Raw genomic sequence first — 20,181 nt, forward strand, 5'->3', positions numbered from 1 at the left:
TTCCGCGCCCCATATATACATAAATGCATCTAAAAAAATTTTAGGTGTAAGAAAAAATGAAAGTCGCTAGGAATGAGATCCGGGTTGTATAAAGACCGATCAAATTCGTCCAAGCCAAATTCCACCCAAAGGTTTTTTTCTTGCGGTATTATTTGACGTCGTGGTGAAGAATTAATCAGTTAACTGTCTTTTTTGTTGCGAAAACCGACGCACAAGAGTTTTTAAGGTGCCAAGACTGCTTAGACTTAACTCGCTTCCATTCCATTGAATGCCGTTCAGTTTCTGGGGTGTCAAAAGATACCTAAGATTCATCCCCTGTGATTATTCGAAAAAGAAAATCATTAACGGCTTCATAGTAGCCTGTCAAAAACTGAAGTAAACTGCATTTCCGTTTATTGTATTTTGGGTATCGAACTTGAGCAAAATTTTCGAAATTTCAGTTTCAAATTCGATAGCAAGAGCAGTAATGGTTAATTTACGGTTTTGCTTAAGTTTCTCTTCATTTTTTAACTTGATTACGTCTTTAATTGAACCGTCTTCTAATCATCGAATCATTTACCGATAAATTTCATATATTTTAACTTTCTTTGGATTTAGACAATGAATTAGATCTGCTTCCAGTATCTGAGGTATTTTGAATTAAAGCTGTAATCATAAAAAGACACTACAGACAACATGTTATAGATTTCTTCTGTTTTAGTCAAAGTAACTGATAGAAAAATAAATTGATTTAACATTGTGAATATACCTCGTATATATATATATAAAAATCGTTTTTATACAGAAAGTCCCGTTAGCGGCATATTCTTGAGAATATGTAAAATACCTGAAGCTTCCATCTAATTGTTAAAAATCGCGTACATTGGTTGATTAATATCTACCGAAAATACAGTGGATACATCAAGTAGGATCTCGCCGAGCGTAAAGAGCGGAAGCAGTGTGCAATTAATACAAATAATAGACGGAACCGACGAGGGGCAATCAGGGGGGAACTAATCCATCCCATTGGTTGGGAGAGAAAAACAATTGTTCTCTTTTTTCTGGTAGTAAAACACACGGTAAAATAAAAGAATAGTAGGTCTAATAGTGTTCTACAATGAACGCAGAACTTGAAACAGTGTATAAAGTGAAAAATGTAGATTTGTGGATGTACAGAGTGTACACATAATTATGTTGTGGTAAGTTCGACATAAATATTTTACTCTTAATTGTTTAAAATCAAATCAGGCTAGGAGTGTTCAAAAAACAGTTGAAAAATTCTAAACGAGTCATTAATTTGAGTTTTGCAAATTTAATTTGAGTTATAGTGCAGAATTGCGATGTATTTATATCACCTAGTATGGTGAATGGAAGTTTTATCTACTATCTTATATCGACAAAAAAATGGTCGGCAATAAATTTGCATTAAGAGAAAAAAGCAGCATCAATGAATTTATTTAAAAATAATTACAAAAGGGATTCGAAAAAGCGTTACTGTAAGGCCATCCGCACACGAGTCGACTCGTTTGCGATTCGAGTTTTCAACGCAATGGGAGTCGCGCCCAACCTTGTCGTTGTTACACAGTGGGTGTCCTCACACGGGTCAACTGCTAGTCGTCAACTCAAATCCAGTTGACAACGTGAATCGCATGAGTTGCACGCAACGCTGACTCTCGGTCGCCTGCAATCTCAGTCGCGTAGTTGCGTGCCGCACAATAGAAGACCACGGGTTAAATTGAGTGATCAATATCAATCGATCAATATTTCTTTTGTTGCAGAAGTGGATGAGCATGAAGAGTTGTACAACTACCACCTTCTTGGTTATTCACAAAAAAGATTACTGATAGTTATCTATCACTTTTTCCTCAGATTCACTACTGCTAGAATGCATTTTCAAAAACTAGCACTACATAAAGTAAAAATATAATTTCACTGGTCCGAGCTCTGTTGCCAACTGAAACCGACTATCAGCCGACAGTTGCGAACTGAAGTTGCATAAATGGCCCTTCTGTGTGCGGACTCCAGCTGCAAGCAAGCTGCACAACTCCGACTGCAACTTGCAAATGAGTCGACCCGCGTGCGGAGGGCCTAAGTGTTCAAACTGATGCCGATCTTGATCAACGCATTTCAATTGCAGTCGAGAAAGGCGCGCTATCTTCTTGCAAAAATGCGGTCCTTTAGAAGGTCCCATAGGAAGAAATCAAAGGTTGCAAAGTAACATAATCGTGCAGACCATTCAACGAATCCTCATCTACCATTTCCCATGTGAATCTTCGAGCTTTTTCAGATAAATTTGACTCGTGACGTGACCCCCAAAAAAGTGGGGATCCGCGAAACCTCCTGCATCGATACCCGCCCATACATACACCCCAGGTAGGTATAATTCATCCTGACTATATGGATCCTTGCCGATTTTTCGACTGTCTGACTTGTGCCGACCTCTGTATTATATTTGGAAGAGTATCAATTTAATTTTGTGTTAATGTGAACGAGCTTTTGATTAGTATTAAGAAGTTACTTGTAGCTATAAAGAGCCTTGTAGATTATAGCCAGTCTTAAGGTCGAGGATGGCGAAGAGGTGGTGCAATAATAAAATTTCGATATCTACTTGAAACTTAATTTATAACTATATATACAGGCACCAACAAAACGTAAATCTGCGGCGACTAGACGCTAGAAATCTGGTTGCTCTGCTGTGTCGAATAAGTGTACCTCACCAAGGTTGGTGTAAGTAATAAATAGGAGGAAGCGTCATGAAATCGTATGGAAAACAGAAGTATGTTGGTTTTTCCTTAAACGTGACTTGGAATTATCAAAATAAGGCGACTTTGGGGCCAGTGGTCGAATTATTTTTGTTTTATTGAGGAAATTGTTCGGGGAATCCAGTCTTAGGGTGAAAAATGTCGTGAATTAAAGTGGCCCTGTATTAGGTGTTTGTGAATGCGACGGTAAATGGCGCGGTCTCATAGGATCTTTGTGTTAGAACGCAAAATACTTCAATGCAAAGTTTCTATACACTAAAGAGTTTTCGGGGCTTTACTGATTATCTCTTTTTCATGTTTCACTAATGTTTCATCACTAATAACATAATTTGTTATAATACATTCTGTTCAGTCTTGAAAATTAAGTGAGAAATTTCTTATTATTTTTGGAAATATTACATTTTTTCCCTAATACTTCCACTATGATTATATATTTAACGTTGATATGCAAGTATCGACTTGATTAATCTCATTTGTAATGAATTGTTATCAGTTGCGTCATTCAATGAAAAAAAAGTGAGCTAGACCACGCGTCGCGGTTGCATTAACTGCATTCGGAGTTCATAGATCGTGCAAGGTGCGTCGACCGTATGCGAACGTTGTTGTTAATCGATTTTGGACGCCCGCTGAAGTGTCGAGACGCCGAGTCGCGGCCATTTTACCTCAAAATAGAACGATTTTGTTTGTTTTCGTTGAGTTTTTCGGATTAATCTTTAGAGTACGTGGTGCATTCAAGTGATTACGTATCGAATCGAATTCGTGCTGTTCATATCATGACAGGTAAATGCTAATTTTATAAATATATAAATTTGTGTGAGGCAGGTCAGGAAAGACTCAACGTATTTATAATTAATTTTTATGAATTTGAATTAGGACATTTAGTTTAAACCTAAATGAACATATGAAAAAGTTACCGATGCATTCAAGGCGATTATATCAGATACGTAATACACTTTGATGTTATCAGTTATTTTGTTGAATTAATTTTAGTTAAATTTGATTTAACCACTTGTTTTTTATTAGAATACAGTTTTCTAAGAGACTAATTATGGATTTTAATTTATACACAGTGGCGGAGTACGTAATTTTTAATTTAACTCAAACTTTATTAAGAACCTGTGATTTCCAGAATACGAAAACTTATTGAATCATAGAACTTTAAACAAATTTTAACAATTTCATTAAATAGAATGAAATAAATAAAAAACTTAGTGAAGTATAGATTTAAACCCATCTTTACTCACCATATGAAGACAACAACGCGTTTTTTCCAAAATATGTCGTATGTTAAGAAGAGTTTCATGTATATTCAGCCCTTCCAGGCTTCAGCATTCCTACTACAGATGTGTATTAGATCCGTCCCTCATTGAACTAACCTGGAATCCTCATCAAATAAAATCTTTAAGTATTGACCTATGTCGTGGGGACTAGATCTATGTTTAACACATTTGAATTGATACGTTTAGCTGTCTTATTTTAATCAAGATCTTTCACAGAATTTGAAATTTTTTGAAAGCAACTCCGATTCAGTATCTTCAAGAGAAGTAAACACAACAATCGATGGAATCTTTGCGAAATTAAGCGATTACAAAATTGAAACTTTTAATTTTAATTTCATAAACCAATTACTATGAGAATTGTCAAGAAATAAACTGAGATGTTTGTTAATATTCACTGAGAATGCGACGAATACTTGTTTCTTTGCTATGCCCTGATATCCTATTTTCTCCCAGATCACGCTTATTATAGTAAAGGCCATGCAGTATATACCGCACCACTTGTTTATTGATTCCAATATAGCTTCTTCGGGCTCGAGTTGCCGACCTTGAGCATTCGATAAATGTATTCTCTGCTGCACAATATTCTAAGGTCAATAAAGGCGTGCTAGTGATTTTCGCAATTTAAATATGTGGAAATAAGACATAAAATATCCATACTTCATCGCAACAAGCCGTATCTTCATCCAAACAATATTCAGTAACAATCGTTTTGTCCAGCTTTCCCAGGATTCCATTTCTGATGCTCAGAATCTTATCAATTCATCTCTCTTCACCTTCTTTGATGTCTTATCGTTACCGTGCAAATCTCTTTCTCTCTGCAACTTGAGAATCAATTGGTAGCATGCTGCAACAATGTGAAAAGCGCGGTACACCCTAGAAACATCAGTCTGTATTTCTTTATACTTAGAGTCATTGCGGATGCTTCAGCCTTCCTTAACGTGTATATTGAACGCTTTCTCATTTTGACTAGCTCGTCGACGTAAATTGTAGTTTCTGGAACTGTTGTTGATATTTAAATTTAACACATTGTACATTATTCACACTACCACTACACCAACCCTCACAATTACACTGTCAGACGTGCGTTTCGATAATAATGTTTTCGTCTTCGAGCAAAATCACCAAATATTTGAACTCTGTCGTGGTAGATACATCTGTGTCTAAAACATTTGAAGTGATACGTTTAGCTAACAGTTATTGACCAAAAGAAGCTCTAGTTTAATCTCTTTCATCCACTTTATGATTCTATGTATGGAAATACTTGTAGTTGTTGTAAGTAATATTTGTGTTAACAACCTCATTGGTTTTCCTTATTACCATTATCTAACTTTTGGTTGGATAATTTTTAATACCTGTCCATATACGTTTTAATGCAATTTTTCGTCAGCATTGAGCTGCTTTTCTGATCACTTTTTTCCAGCAACACCATCATGTCCAACTGCCTTTTCAATAACTTTGTAATATCAACGTGATTTCCTCTAATTTCATCTGATTTTCTTGTATATCATTTCTTCCCAGCTCAAGCTCGAAAGTTTTGGAGTTACGTTTTCCATCTGTTTCTTATATCAACTTCGTTTAATTTGTGGTTGGAATAGAAAACATCGGGAGTATGCAAGATCGATTCTGGAATCAAAATTTTTGATTAATATTTAGTGTAGAAGCGACAGCGATTGAAAAGGAATTGTTTTGATGCTTGAAGGGATCAGTGCCAGGCTCTTAATTGGACAGAGGATCATGTGATAGGCAATGAAGATGTAGATAACGAATTAAAAATAATGGAGTAGTGATAATCACTGAAAAAGTTAATAGATAATTTGAGTTCAGTTGAAATAAAATTGTACTCAATGCCTCCTTAGTTAATTGAAATTCATAAAGCTGCCGTTATTGCCCAATTGAAAGATTTAAAGATGGTTGGACTGAAATGGTTAAAATTATGGTATAATTGTATGGTTCAATGAACAAAAGTGTACTTTAAGTACCATTTTAGAATGTTATTACTTCAAAATTCATAATTTTAAAAATTTCGTTCAAGGTTTTGGCTAATAGAGAATGCTCATTAACTGAAATAAATTCAGTTTCATCTTTTATAAAAACTAGCAAAATAAATGATATAATTTTTTTTACTTTTTACTTCTTAGACCTTTTTCTATGTTTCTCAAGATGAATTGTTGTTATTTTAGTTGTCTTTTAATAAAAAATTAGTTAACCAATTACAAAATTTGACGTTCCAACTAAAATATTTCGATAAAGTCCGAAGTAGGTCGAAACGTTAAATTTTTATTGTTATTTTGAAACTAATTTAAAGAAAAGAGACCTAAAATCAAGTCAAAAATATAAATGATATAATCAGTAACGAATACCATTTAATTACGAAGCCATCTTAATGAAATTTCACTCTGATCAAATGAAAATATTTTAAAACTATTCATTTTCAATTCTGTACTCGTTTTTGTCTTCACATTAGCTTTAGATATACAGGGTGTTTCTATATTCGACCGACAACGCTCTACCACAAAGAGATCTCAATAAATGATTCATTTTTATATAGGAGTACGAACCCTTACGGGGCCTAGTTGCTGAGATATAGGGTGTTCAAAAATTTTAAATCGAAAATTTGCCATAAATCAAGAATACCTTTAAACTTTTTTTTTTAAATTTAGTGACCAATTTTCTAATAAAGTAATATTTTGACATTTGACAAATTTAACCAGTGGCGCGCTGTCAGCGTTAGTTGTCACTTTTATTCCCCTATTTTCTACGACATTGGAGTAACTTCGTTTTCTAATTTTGTTTTAAATTCTCTGATTATTTTTAGTTAAAAACCTAATTAACTTTTATTGAGCTAAAATGAAATTTTCTAGAAATTTATCTTTAAACAAAAGTCTGCAAGCACGTAAGTAATTTACAAATTGATTAATTATTCATTTAATTTCGAATAATGATAAAGCAACACTGTATTACAACAATCTCAAAATTGACAAAGTTACAGTAGATATTCAAACTCTTCAATAAATTTATTACACCGTTTTGTCATTGAAAAACGTGTCTTTGAGAATAAATCTCGATGGGATTGAATGATTTCTACCGCAGCTTGAATTCTAACTATTTGATATTGTTCAGAAATTGATAGGATTTAGGTCAGGTGATCTTGGAGGTCAACAATTGGGTCTACCCAGACCAATCCATTTTTCTCTAAAACGTCTGTTTAAATAATTTCTTGCCGCTGCAGCAAAATGAACAGAACAGATGCCCCATCGTGTTGAAACCACATGTAATATTTAACGGTACATTCTACAACAATTCATCCAACATTTCTTCCAGAAAGTGCTCCATTTAATTTATTTGGTAAAATGTAAGACCCAATTAAGCAATCTCAAATCATACCCACCCACATATTAACCGACCAACGTGACTATTTCTAGAGTTGAAAATTCCTTCCCTAGTAAATCTAGGCTTGTCACTATACAACACATATTTTGGAAAATTTCGATTTTCACGACACGTTTGTAAATACCAGTTTGAAAATTCCATACGCACCTGAAAATCTCTAGTTCTAATGCTTGAAAACTGGCTGATTTGTATGGATTTAACACTTTTAAAACTTTCCATAGAGTAGAATAAAAAACTATGACACATGCTTACTAGATTATAATTTAGAAATATTGTATATAGGTATAAACTAACTAAAAACACATTTTTCTTACCAACTTGAATGCGTTAGATTCATAAAATTTGACGCATTTTTATACTCAATTCAAGACTTGTTTTCCAGATTTAAAAATTTCAATTCTCATAATTAATTACTTAAAAAGAAACCAATCACAACATAACCAAACTTACTCAAAGTGTCATTTCGAAACAGTAAATTTTGATTATATAAATTTGACATTAATCAATTCAAATTTAAATTTCTTGTCATTATTTTAATTTTTGTGGTGATACTCTCGTAGAAGGTTTTTTTGGTAAGATATATATTATTTATTTGAAAAATGGATAAATAAATATTTTTTTGTTGGAAATTAATCAATGATATGAAATTGATTTCATTGTATTTAAGAAAAAATATAATTGTATGCAAACTCAATAGATTTAACCCCTTGTAATCCACAACAATAAATTTAGTGACTTATTTTTAAATATAAATAAACGTATTTTTTGGAAAATCGCAGGACCTTTGTGCTTTTTAGTCACTTTCAATCGAATTACGACTCTTGATTGGTTTTTTCTGTCCAAGTTTCAGCTTCCTCGAGTCCGAAATCCGTTGAAGACTTATCTTTTCCATAGTTTTATAATGCACTTTTTACAAAACCGGTATAAAAGTCACGCGTTTGCCAGTATGAAATCTAATAGATGGTAGAATGAAAATTTTACTTCGTACTGAGATTTTAAAGTATCCCAAGACACTGTCAACTAAATCAATTATTCACTAATTAGGCAGATCAATGTTGAAATATCTAATATTTTTTTAATTAGACACCATCGTAACAACTTTGTTGTCTTTCCAAGCAACAATCACCATCAACTATCAATCAAAAACTATATTTTGGCTTTACTCGTATATACCTTGCTTTTATTAAATTTATCTTCGGAACTGCTATACATAAACTAGTGAAAGTGACCTAGTAGTATTGATAGGTAATCACTACAATTGAGGTCACGATGGCTAATAATTCACGGCAAGTAACATTTCTTTAAAAAGTTTAAATTATATTTAATTATATTAATTATGTTTGTTGTTTTGGTATCTTGGACGAATCGAACCAGTAAAGATTAAATTTCAAAATACGTATTCAACTAATTCAGTTTCCTGTAATATTGTTTCAGGTTTTTTAAACATCTTGGACAAAAAAGGCTACAAAAATTTAGCGAAAATGCTTGAGTTTAGTTTCATCCTTTACATAGAAGTTTAATGTTTTTATTAACTATAAGAATGAAGAGTCGCTGATATTACATAGTAAATCTAAATAATTGTATGGTTATATTAGATTATTTATTCGCAGCTTCCATTAAAATTAGGGGCTATAGAGTGAAAACGTTGTTAGTTTTAGCACTATAGCTGCTGTAAGAACGAAACGCATTTTCCGTGCTATAAAAACGTTTGTTATATATAGTTCAGCTCTTCTAGACCCTTTTCCTTCTTCTTAACGTTCCGTATCAAGTCCTCTTGATGTTGGCGATCATCTCTATCTTGAGCTAGTCTAAATAACTGTCCTGCTTCTCTTATTCCAGTCCATTCTCCAATATTCCTCAACCAAGAGGCTTATTTCCTTCCAATTCCTCTACTTTACTCATCATAATCATCTGGAGGATGTTAATCCGGTTACCACGCATTATGTGTTCCAAATAAACTATTTTCCTGCATTTAATGTCATCCACAAACTCACGAACCGCATTTGTTCTGTTAAGGACTACATCGTTTGTTTGCTTAGCTGTCCACGGTATCTTGAGTATGCTTATATAAAACCACATTTCAAAAGCCTCTAAGCGATTAATGCTTCGACACCATTTAAGAGAACTGACCATGTAACATTTGATCATCCGTAAAAAATGTTGTACGGGCTACCTCAATTCCACATTTTATTTCCTTATCGGGATCCAGTTGTTCAGTAATGTAGCAACCAAGATATTTGAAACCGGACACTCTTTGATTCGTTTGTCCGTTTGCCTGTAGCTGTGTGTCATGGTACGGCAACCGACTAAATACCATATATTTTGTTTTAGAATAGTTTAGACCCATCTTTCTTCCCATTCTGTCAATGCCGTTTAAAAGGCATTGCAGTCCATTCAAATCGTCACACAGTACAACTGTATCGTCTGCGTATCTGATTGTATTTATAAGTTTACCGTTAATTTTTACTCCATATGATAAGTTGTGTCTAACTTGCTTAAAAATCTCTTCTGAATACGAATTAAACAGACGTGGTTAGAGTAGGCAACCTTGTCTGACTCCTCTTAAGATTTTTCATTGATGTTCCGTTGATTCGAACGCCAGCTCGAATTTTTCGATGATTCTGACGTCGGAACTATCAACTCCTTTTTTCCTTAATAGATTTATCAACTTGTCTTGTGGTACTCGATCTAATGCCTTTTCGTAATCGATAAAGACTGCAAATAGATATTTCTATTGATCCCGACCTTTTTGTAGAAATATATTCAGTGCAAAAAATGATTTTCGTGTTCCTAACCCATTTCTGAAGCCGAATTGAGTTTCGTCTTAATCTTCTTCGCTATTATTTCTGATTCTAGCGTGGATGGTTCTAAAGAATATTTTTATTGTGTGACTCAAAAGACTTATCAGCCTATAGTGCTTTGGACGTTGTTTTTTGGCAAAGTTATGAATTCGGATTTTAACCACCAGTCCTCTGGAATTTCAACGTATCAAACATGATTGAAGAGTTTGACTAATATTCCTATGTGTTCTTCACTTATAAGCTTTAGCATCTCTGTTGGAATGTTGTCAAGTTTCTTGTTTTTTGTCAACTTTGTAGCATGTATCACTTCTGGTTTTAGTATTTCTGGTCCTTCGCCTTCATCAAATGCCATTTGTTTTTCTAATCTAGACTCATTATACAGTTCTTTGACATACACATACCAAGTTGTTCGAATTCCTTTTTCATCTATGATTATTTTTCCTTTTGAATCCCTTGAGGTATGAGGAGTCTTCTTGTTGTATAGGCCAGCTATTTCTCTGACTTTTTTGAATATTTCAATGCATTTATCTTTCATCCAATCTTCTTTGGCCACTCTTTATTTTTTTTTTGAATATTTTCTGTATCTGTTTATATTTTTCTGCCGTTTTCTTTGCTCTATCAAATCTAGGATCTCGTCAGTCATCCATTGTTGTTTTTTGTGTCTTGGACTCGTTTGTGATCTTTAAAAGTGTTCCAGATTTCTGTTCTGTCTTATTTCTTTGTTTTTGCAATCCTTTCTACTTTATCTTTATTCCACTCTAGCACAATTCTCACAATTCTCTGCTGTGGCATTCTTACCATCTTTGTTTTATTTTCAGCTTTTTGTATATCGTCATTAGTCGTATGTTTGAACGTCTTCTCCAAATACCTGCTGTCATTTTGACATCGACGTATATAAAATTTCTTTACCCTCGATATTTTTGATACTAATCCCATCTTTTTGTTATCATTTCAAAATTTTGTTATTTTCTTTTAGATTTGTATATGTTACAGTTAGTCCTAGATAATCAAATTGATCGATATTCAATATACAGAAGTCGGCATAAGACCGGGGACGCTCATAAATCTGGCAACGCTTCAAGAGTTTTTTTTAATACGTCGTATCTGCGTATGAACGCGGATTATGAAAATATGTTTACCTGATTTCAAAAATTTGCGAAATCGCCTTTATCAAATCGTTCAAGAGCGTGGGAGACGTAACAGAAATTCTTAAAAACGGGCTCTGTTGTCGACACGCCACGTTCTGGGCGACCATTATCTATAATAACTAACTAAATAAATTGGGCAGCCGTCTTCATTGCAGAATTGGTGGCCTGGGGTGAGTGGGGAAGTATCCTTGCGAGTCCGTTATTTTTTTGAGGGTTACGTGGGCAAATGGACAACGATTCAGCACTCGCGAATACTGGTCATTTCATGCAGGATGGAGTTTCGTCCCACTACGCGTTATGTGTACGGTGTGACAGGCAGACGAGGATTCGTTGAAGGCCCGTACTTCATGTGACTTAACCCCCCTGTGATTTTTTACTGTGGAGATTTTCCAAAGACCGCATTTTTGCAAAAAGACCACTCACCCATCCCGATCTCGAAACTGCAATTGAAAAAGAGATTGAAACTCTTTGATATGAATCACTGGACCTGCCTCTCCGTTTTCTGTCCACTTATATTGAGTCGTAAGCCTGCTTCAAATCAATGATGACATAGTCCTACATATTTTTAATACCTTTTTTTATTTATCATTTTGTTTTTCATTTAATTTGTGAATCGTTTGTTGCAGATCAAAAATTATTAATGGCTGAAGATAAGCGTCTCACAACATCGAGTACATCAAATGTGACTTGCTGCTCTAATTCTGATAAAAATAATGCAGTTTCTTCTGAAACTCAATCAGAAAAATCAAAATTAGAAAAAAATAATGGCGTGAACGGGCTCAATCACGTTTGTAGAACAATTGATTTCGGTGATTCATCTAGTATCGATGACATGTTTGCATCCTATGACGAGACTCGACGACAACAACAAAGAGAAAAATGGAATTTCGATTTTGCTAACGAAGTACCTTTGGAAGGAGATTGGGAATGGGAAAGAGTACCGGCGGAAAGTCCAAAAGCTCAAGTAGTTGTGTCTTCTTTGAAGAAAAATAGAGAAAGTAGGAATGTTTGAAGCGACTAAAAAATCTAGAATACCTAAGATTAATGGTTTTTTTTAATAATTTCGTTTTATCAATAAAAAATTAACTCGTCAAATTGATAATATGTTTTGTTTGAAAGATATACACCAGAAATTAACGGTATCTACATTGGAACCATCTCTTTATTGTATTTTATTAAAGACCACTTCACACTGAGTAGATTTCAAGGCAAAACCATTAAGGTTTTTAATGATTTGTCAAAATCAGCTGATGCCTATTTAAAAATGGTCGCCGTGGGGTGAAAAAATGCTCTTGATGTAAGTTTCTATGTGCAGATTTATTTGTTGGTTTGTAGACATCATTATTTTCAATGTTATTGCAAAAGGCTTCTACTTTGAGAAATTCATATCATTTGAACGCATTTACATGTGGTATACAATCCGTGTAATTTCAATACAAAAATTCAGATTTTAACTACACACTTCCAGTGATTTTTATTTGTTCACGTTCGTGGTTTGGTAACTTTATTTGTCTTAAACTTCATGACATCATTACAAATCGAGCTTGGAAGTTTCTCAAACGTTTTTAAATGCTTTCATTTATGTCTGGGTGTAGAAACCAGTTGTTAATACCAAGTATGCAGCAATGCCTATATTAGAAACAAGTGGAAAATGAGTAGCTCTTGCTATTTATTTAGAAAGGGGTCAACTCCACCTGTAAGTTTGTACCTATACCTTTCAGCTGACACTTGGTTATTACTTTGCAACTTTAAATAGTATTCACTCGTGTTTCGTAAACTAAATATCTAAACTACAAACTAATATTAGGCCTATTCTAAATGGATTCACCCAGCAAAACATTTTTCAAAATTCGGGATATCATTCTATATTCAATTTGAAGAAATATGTCCATTTTCATTTTTCCAAAAAACGTTTTTTGGAGCCCTGTGGCGCCATGTGGAAATCTACGTTATGAATGCGCTATTTAAGCATTTCAAACGGCCACCATTATGACCCAAATTGACCTATCGGGAACAATTTTTCTTCAAAATGTACATTACTTTCAGCTGGTGTTCTCAAAATTAATATTTAATCAAAAACTTTCCGGGAAACCTAAAAAATGGATTTTTTCTTGCAAAAATCGATTTCTCAAAAATCTCACCCTTAATTTGCGTGAATTTTGGATATGTTTTTCAAGAACCCCTGACCTATCTTTAGATCTTCTGATCTATCAAGTTATGAAGTAGGTTTTATCGTAAAAATAAAAATAACAATTCCATCGTATTCTACGTGAAAAATTACATGAAAAGCACGTAACACTCTATTTAGAAACATTTTTAGTGAAACTCAGTTTATCCGACAAATAAAAATCGTCAGACGCTACTCACTTACAAATCCCCGGAAAAATTATTTCCAAAGCTTGTAATAAGTTATATTTTCCAACATTTATTTTGTAAAGAATTGATAGAAGAAATAGTAGAAAGTACATAGTTTCCATGTATTTTTTCACGTAGAATACGATGGGTGAGGTTTGGATATGTCAAAATCGACATTTTCGTTACCGCGCCGTATTTTCCCAACGGATATTTTGGTTAATTGCCTTCGCGCAAATTAAGGGAGAGGTTTCTGAGAAATCGATTCTTGCAAAAAAAGTACTTTTTTTAGTTTTTCCGGAAAAATTTTTGATCAAATATTAATTTTGAGACCACAAGCTTAAAGTGGAGTAAACTGTGCACATTTAAAAAAAAAATTGGTACCGATAGGTTAATTTGGGTTGTAATGGCGGCCGTTTGAAATGCTTAAATAGCGTATCAACATTAACATGGCGCCACAGGGCTTAAAAAACCTTTTTCGGAAAAATGTGGTCGTATTTCCTCCTATTTTATATTGAATGATATCCCAAAGTTTGAAAAAAATCGAAAACATCGATATATACCAAAAAAACCAACAAAAGCTATTATGACATACGAGAAAATCGACTGTTTACCCCACGGCCGCCATTTTAACGTAGATCAGCTGTTTTTATTTGCAATTATATTTTTTAATGTCATTCTTTCAACATACAAGTTGTATTTCTTGTTACTTTTAGAATAACAACTAATTTTATACTGAAAATCTACCTATAATATTTATTTATATGATTTAATTGTAAGTATTTAGTTATATATTTAACTTATTAATAATTTATATCAAATTTTATATTAGATCTAAGTAGATCTCACAATAAATTGGAGAAATGTATTTAATAGTCAAAAAACCCAAATACATTTTTTCTTTAAACTTATTTCGCGAGAAAAAGAGAAACATTACATTACATATCTTCTCCAGGGATGAAAATAAAAGATTTTTAGGTTATATTACTTTAAAAACAGTGGTTAGCCACGAATTTGAAGAAGAGGGAAGAGATGGTAATTACCGAGAGCTGCTTCCACACGTTGTGGTTTTCATCTGTCAGCATTTTTTGCACCCACCTTGTTCTGGATGCAGAACTTGCTGACATTTTTCAACATTGATTCTTTCACTTTCGCATTTCCTTTATCTGAGGACGATGGCCGGCCAAAACGTTGTCTATAAGTCCGTCTTCGAATTAGTATTCCACTATTTTTACGATATAACAAGTATTTTTGGGAGTGGTTTAATTTAGGATTATATATTTTGCAGTTTTTCAAACTGTTAAGTGCAATAACATTTTTTTCCATTCTAGTCAAGTTATAACTTTATTTTTAATATAATTTTAAGGAATTGTGCAATTCCCATTACGGCTAATATACCAAAAATTGTAAATATACTTAGTTGTATTCTATTTTTACTGATTTTATATAAGATGATCCTGTATCAATAAAAATTATAGATTTCGTATGTTTTTTATTATTCCCTTGCCTCCCTATCACTATTTTATATATATCTAAAGGTACCCAGAAACTAAAGACATAATTAATGGGTTCTTTTCACAAGGAACCCATCAAGATCCCATTTTATAACGATGTTTATGAAGAAGAAGAAATAGTTATGAAAATTTGCTATATCATCACAATTAACAATACAAAATATGAAGAAAAACATTTTGAGAAATAATGTTATTCTCATTTGAGGAAATATGTTCAAAAAATGTCTATGCTTGGCACTAAAACTTCTAAAACATCTGCCCCAGCTCTTCAGTGTAGTAATTTTATCTTTCCTGGTTAAAAAGAAAGTTCCTTTCCTATCTAACCGGTGTGCTTTTGAAAATATCGACTTTCTAGAATAGTCCAGAATGTTCCAAAGTAACTAAGATCATTCTCGGAGCATTTTAGAATTTTTCCTGATATTAAGAAGGTTCCTCTTTCAGTTGAAGTGTAAACATTTCTTAGCTATAAAGAAGGTTGCTATTTCGCGATATATCACCCTCTAGAAATTTTTTGAGCAGTTCGAAAAGTATCTGAGATAGTTCCACAACACCCAAGACCGTTTTAGAATGTTATATAACCTAGACATTAAGAAGGTTTCTATGTCTCTTGAAGAGTGTGCTTCAAAAGATATAAGCGTCATCTAGAAATTTCTATAAAACTCCAATAAAGTAATCTAGAGATCTCACAACATCGCATAACATTTCTTATATCTCCCAGCTATGAAGAAGGTTGCTACTTCATCCAAGAGGTATGTTTTACTTTAGAAGATATAAGGAATCGTTATTTCACCCTCCGGATACTTGCAGAACATTCTAAAGTAATCGAGAGCATCCCACAACACACACAAACATTCTGGGCAACTGTTATATTTCCTGGTCATGAAAAAAGCTCTGGTTTTACTTTCTGAAGCGTATGTCTTTGATGGTATAAGGATTAGACATTCCACCCTCAAGAAATATCTATAAAAGTCTAAGAAAATTCTAAAATAATCGAAAAGAACCCAGAGTATGTTGTTCAATTTTCTGGCATTGATAAAGTTTCCTGTTTTACCTAACACGTTGAGCCCGGGTGCGGTCCAAAGGCCCCCAACTGAACTTTCCTCGCAGCCCAAAGCAGTGCTATAGATTGCCCGATGTATTTTATTTCAAATTTCCTCCACGGTTCAAGGTAACGTATTCAAATGATTTTGCAGTTTGCTTGGACCGTCCTGTGTCCTTGAAACATTACCCTATACTTGATCCATCGATTTTTTTGCATATTCTATAACTCCATTGTAAAACAATTACTTTTCATTTTAATTTCATCAACATAATTCGAATTATATTTGAACAAAATTTTTCATTAGTGTCACCTTCACTTGATCTTGATTCTTGTGCACCTTTGTTTTTCCATACTACAAGTAGGGTGTACCTTCGAAGAAATATAATGCTTTTTGTATACAGGACCTCTCTGAGCCCTTGGGAAAAGTTTTAGCGGTAAACTTATTATTGATTTCAATTGATTTTTTCCTTTATTATAGAGTTTTATAACACAAAAAAGCTTTTTAGGTCCAGGGGATAGGTTATCAAGTTTGGTTGGGGCTCAACGTGTAAAGATGTGGTAGTCTAATCGATATCAAAATATTCTGCTTTACCGTGGTAGGCTTTTGAATAGATGAGGACTGGACATGTCGCTTTCTAGAAACTTAACAATACAGAATATTCTAAAGTAATCTAGAACATATCATAACACTATAGAGCATTCTGGAGAGTTGTTGTATCTTTCGGCCATGCAGAAGATTTACCTAAACGGCGAGTTTGTTAATATATGAGGGCTGGAAGTGTAGTGAATCGTAATAAAATTGTGGATTGAGTGAATATGAATCGAAAAATAATGTTTGAGTTTTATTTAGTATATTGGTGACTGAAAATATTTGATTAATTTATTATACATTACTTTAAGATGAAAAAGAAGAAGATCCTGACAGTTTTGGAGCGAAACGGTGGAAAGAAAATAAGATAAACTTCAAATAATTGCAACTTATTGATACAGATATTACTTTACTTTAAAAATTAAAAAAAAAGTGGACAAGAGAAAATAATTGAAGATAGAGGTTGAATAAGACTATAATGGTAAAGATAAATCACTAAAAATGAGAGAAGAGAAACAAAACAGTTATAAAAGAGATAATAAAAACAATTCTACCTCTTCTACGTTTTCGAATAGAAGTTCCGATTCCACTTACACAAATTTCTTATATGTCACCAGCTATTTCCTTTTGCCCGGCCATTGCCTTCTTCATGTGTAGATGCTAATGAAAAAAGTAAGAAGTAAATAGAAGAAATAGAAAAAATGTTTGCGAAACAAGTTGCTGAAGATTTTTTTCTCTACAATAGTTGTGATGAATGCGAATGGTGCTGAAAGGGAATATTATCAAACAAAGAATTTTTTTGAACGTCAAAATAAAGTCTCTGGCTAATTCTATCATTGATTAGCTGTAGCCACTTAAAAAAAATCAAATAGTCAATTATAAACTTTAATTAAATTAATAATTGTTAATGTTCCGCGTCTTCCGATGTTGATTCTATGTGCTGCATCGTAGATTTATCGATTGAAGCTAGGTGCTGTTTCTGCAACAACCTGACGTTGTCTTTTCTGAGAACATCGCTAATAATACTATTCGCTTCTTCTCGGTCTTTGCAATTTTTCGATTTCCGTCTCAACATCCAATATCCGGCTATACTTTCTGCTCCTTCACAAATCCTACATTCTCCCAAAAAATTTGCTAACTTTTTACCTTTAGCAGATACGGCCGTAATAGAAATTAAAGATTGATGCGGAAACGGCGCTAGGGCGGTCACATTCCAAATAGTACCGTTCAAAAAACCATCCATCGGCGGCTCTCTAGGTACTATTTCTATTTTCGGTGTTTTGGGATTGGAGTTGGGTGATATGCGAATTTGGACACCTCCGGCGTAACTATCCCAATCGCCGGTTACGTTGCAAGTTCCCAATTCTCCTTCGGTTTTCGGTTGATTTTCAAATTTGATTAATTCTTGGACGTCTTGTATGACTTTACTCAACAGTTTACCTTTAGTGGTAACTTCGCTTGGTATATTTTCGTCATCTGATTCCACATAAGATTCTTCCGTCTTTTCTTCAGTTTTTGTTGTTGTTTTATGAATTTTGCTACTCGTATTAGTATCATCAATAGTAGCACTAAGGATACTAGTGGTTTCGCTAGGAGTAGTGATACTAAATGTAGTTACTGGAGAGGTTGATTCAACGGTAGAAACTGTCGAACAAGAATCGCGGGTTTTTGGAAGAATAACTGGCAAAACTGTGAATTTCCATTGTTGTGTACTTGCCTGCGAACTGGTGTAGTATTCCTCATTTACGTTTCTAATTTTAATTTGGTTCAGAGGAACTATATTTCCATTGTCTAATACATACATATCTTCTATATCGTGTTTTATTCTAGATTTTGGAATTTTTGCTTTTCTCTTGTATCTGCTTATGAATTTTTTCAATTGTTCACTCATCGGTTGATTCTTCAAGTATTCTTTCTCTTTGCACAACAAGTTTCTCTTCGCTCGTTGCAATATACTCAACTCGTCTTCGTCATTAGATATTGCGAACGATTCAAAACTATGCAAGAAAAATGTATATAGTACTAATATACGAAATAACATATAAATATAAATAAATTTACATAAAGAACTTAAAGATGCTACAAATTTTTTTAATTTGACAGTGACAATTGACGCGATACGTTTTTTGGGGTTATGTAGAGCTTTATGGATAGGTTAGGTTAGGTTAGGTTAGGTTAGGAAATATGCAAAAATCTTTTTCCATGCTTCAGTGACGAGACTTTACAAAAAGTTTCAACTTATTATAAGAGAACTCGAACTACCACTTAGCCAAGTTGTTTTAAAGAATGTCTCAAATCGCGCTGTTATAAATTATTGACTAAAGAAGGATTAACACCAACATAAATCAAAAATAGATTGGAAGCTATTTACGATTACTAGTGTCCATCATGGTCATCAATTAAAAAAAGGTGACCGGCGTATGAAAACAAAAGAAATTGCATCACATCCTGGCGTTTCCAAAACAAGAAGGATCCTACATAAGCATTTAAATATGACATAAATTAGAGTAGGGTGAAGGTTTCTAATTCTTAGCGCAATGCAAAAGCAGCGTCGATTAGAATGTTGTGAACGATTTTTAGTGCATCATGGGTGATGAAATTATGGAATTTTACATCCAAAAGAGATTCTATGGAGTGACATCGTGTCAAAAAAAGTAAAGGTCACCTAAGGCACCACAAAGTGATGGCTACAATATTTTGGGATTTCGAGAGAGTTTGATTATTTAAAGGAATCAAATACAACAGTGAATACGGCAAATTACTAGTAAAATCAACCTTGATTCATAAGATTCCTGCAGTCAAAACTGTTTTGTTTTTCAAGGTTACTGTACACAAATGTGGCTTCGCTGGTTATACACCCACCATATAGCCCTGATCTTACCCAGTTCGACTATATTTTTTTTTCACAAAGCTAGAGGTCAAGCTAAGGAGTGAAATATATAGTGTTCTTTTTATTCATCAATGTTTCAAATTCTGCATGTTGTCGGCTAAGTTTCAAATACCCAATATGAAAATCGATCATTTGGACATATGGAGTTAGCTGGCAACCGCTTGTTGATCATTGGCTACAATTGCTTATTACTAACTTCGTTTATTAATGGAGATGTCGTCACTCAATGTCGACTAGGATTTTTGAAAAAAAAAATCCAAATTTTTCGAAAATATTCAATTTTTCCTATAGGACAAGCTGTAACCGGATTGTCACATTCAGTACAACATTATATTCGAACTAATCATTTTCCAAAATCTACAGATTAATTTAAAATTTTAAACATAGCTGTATCCGCCATTACTTTTAACAAAACTTTTCGCGCCAAACTCTGT

General features: G+C 33.5%; 1 protein-coding gene across 1 annotated transcript; it reads left to right on the forward strand.

Annotated features, from left to right (window-relative positions):
* The first annotated feature begins 1,071 nt into the window (after positions 1–1,071).
* Positions 1,072–15,195, forward strand: LOC130445168 (uncharacterized). The gene is made up of 2 exons (XM_056780695.1): positions 1,072–3,521; positions 11,987–15,195. The coding sequence occupies exons 1-2, from the start codon at positions 3,515–3,517 to the stop codon at positions 12,370–12,372; spliced, it is 393 nt and encodes a 130-aa protein (XP_056636673.1). The 5' UTR covers positions 1,072–3,514; the 3' UTR covers positions 12,373–15,195.
* Positions 15,196–20,181: the final 4,986 nt, after the last annotated feature.

Source organism: Diorhabda sublineata, chromosome 6 (genome assembly GCF_026230105.1).
Source record: "Diorhabda sublineata isolate icDioSubl1.1 chromosome 6, icDioSubl1.1, whole genome shotgun sequence".
Classification (NCBI taxonomy): Eukaryota; Metazoa; Arthropoda; class Insecta; order Coleoptera; family Chrysomelidae; genus Diorhabda; species Diorhabda sublineata.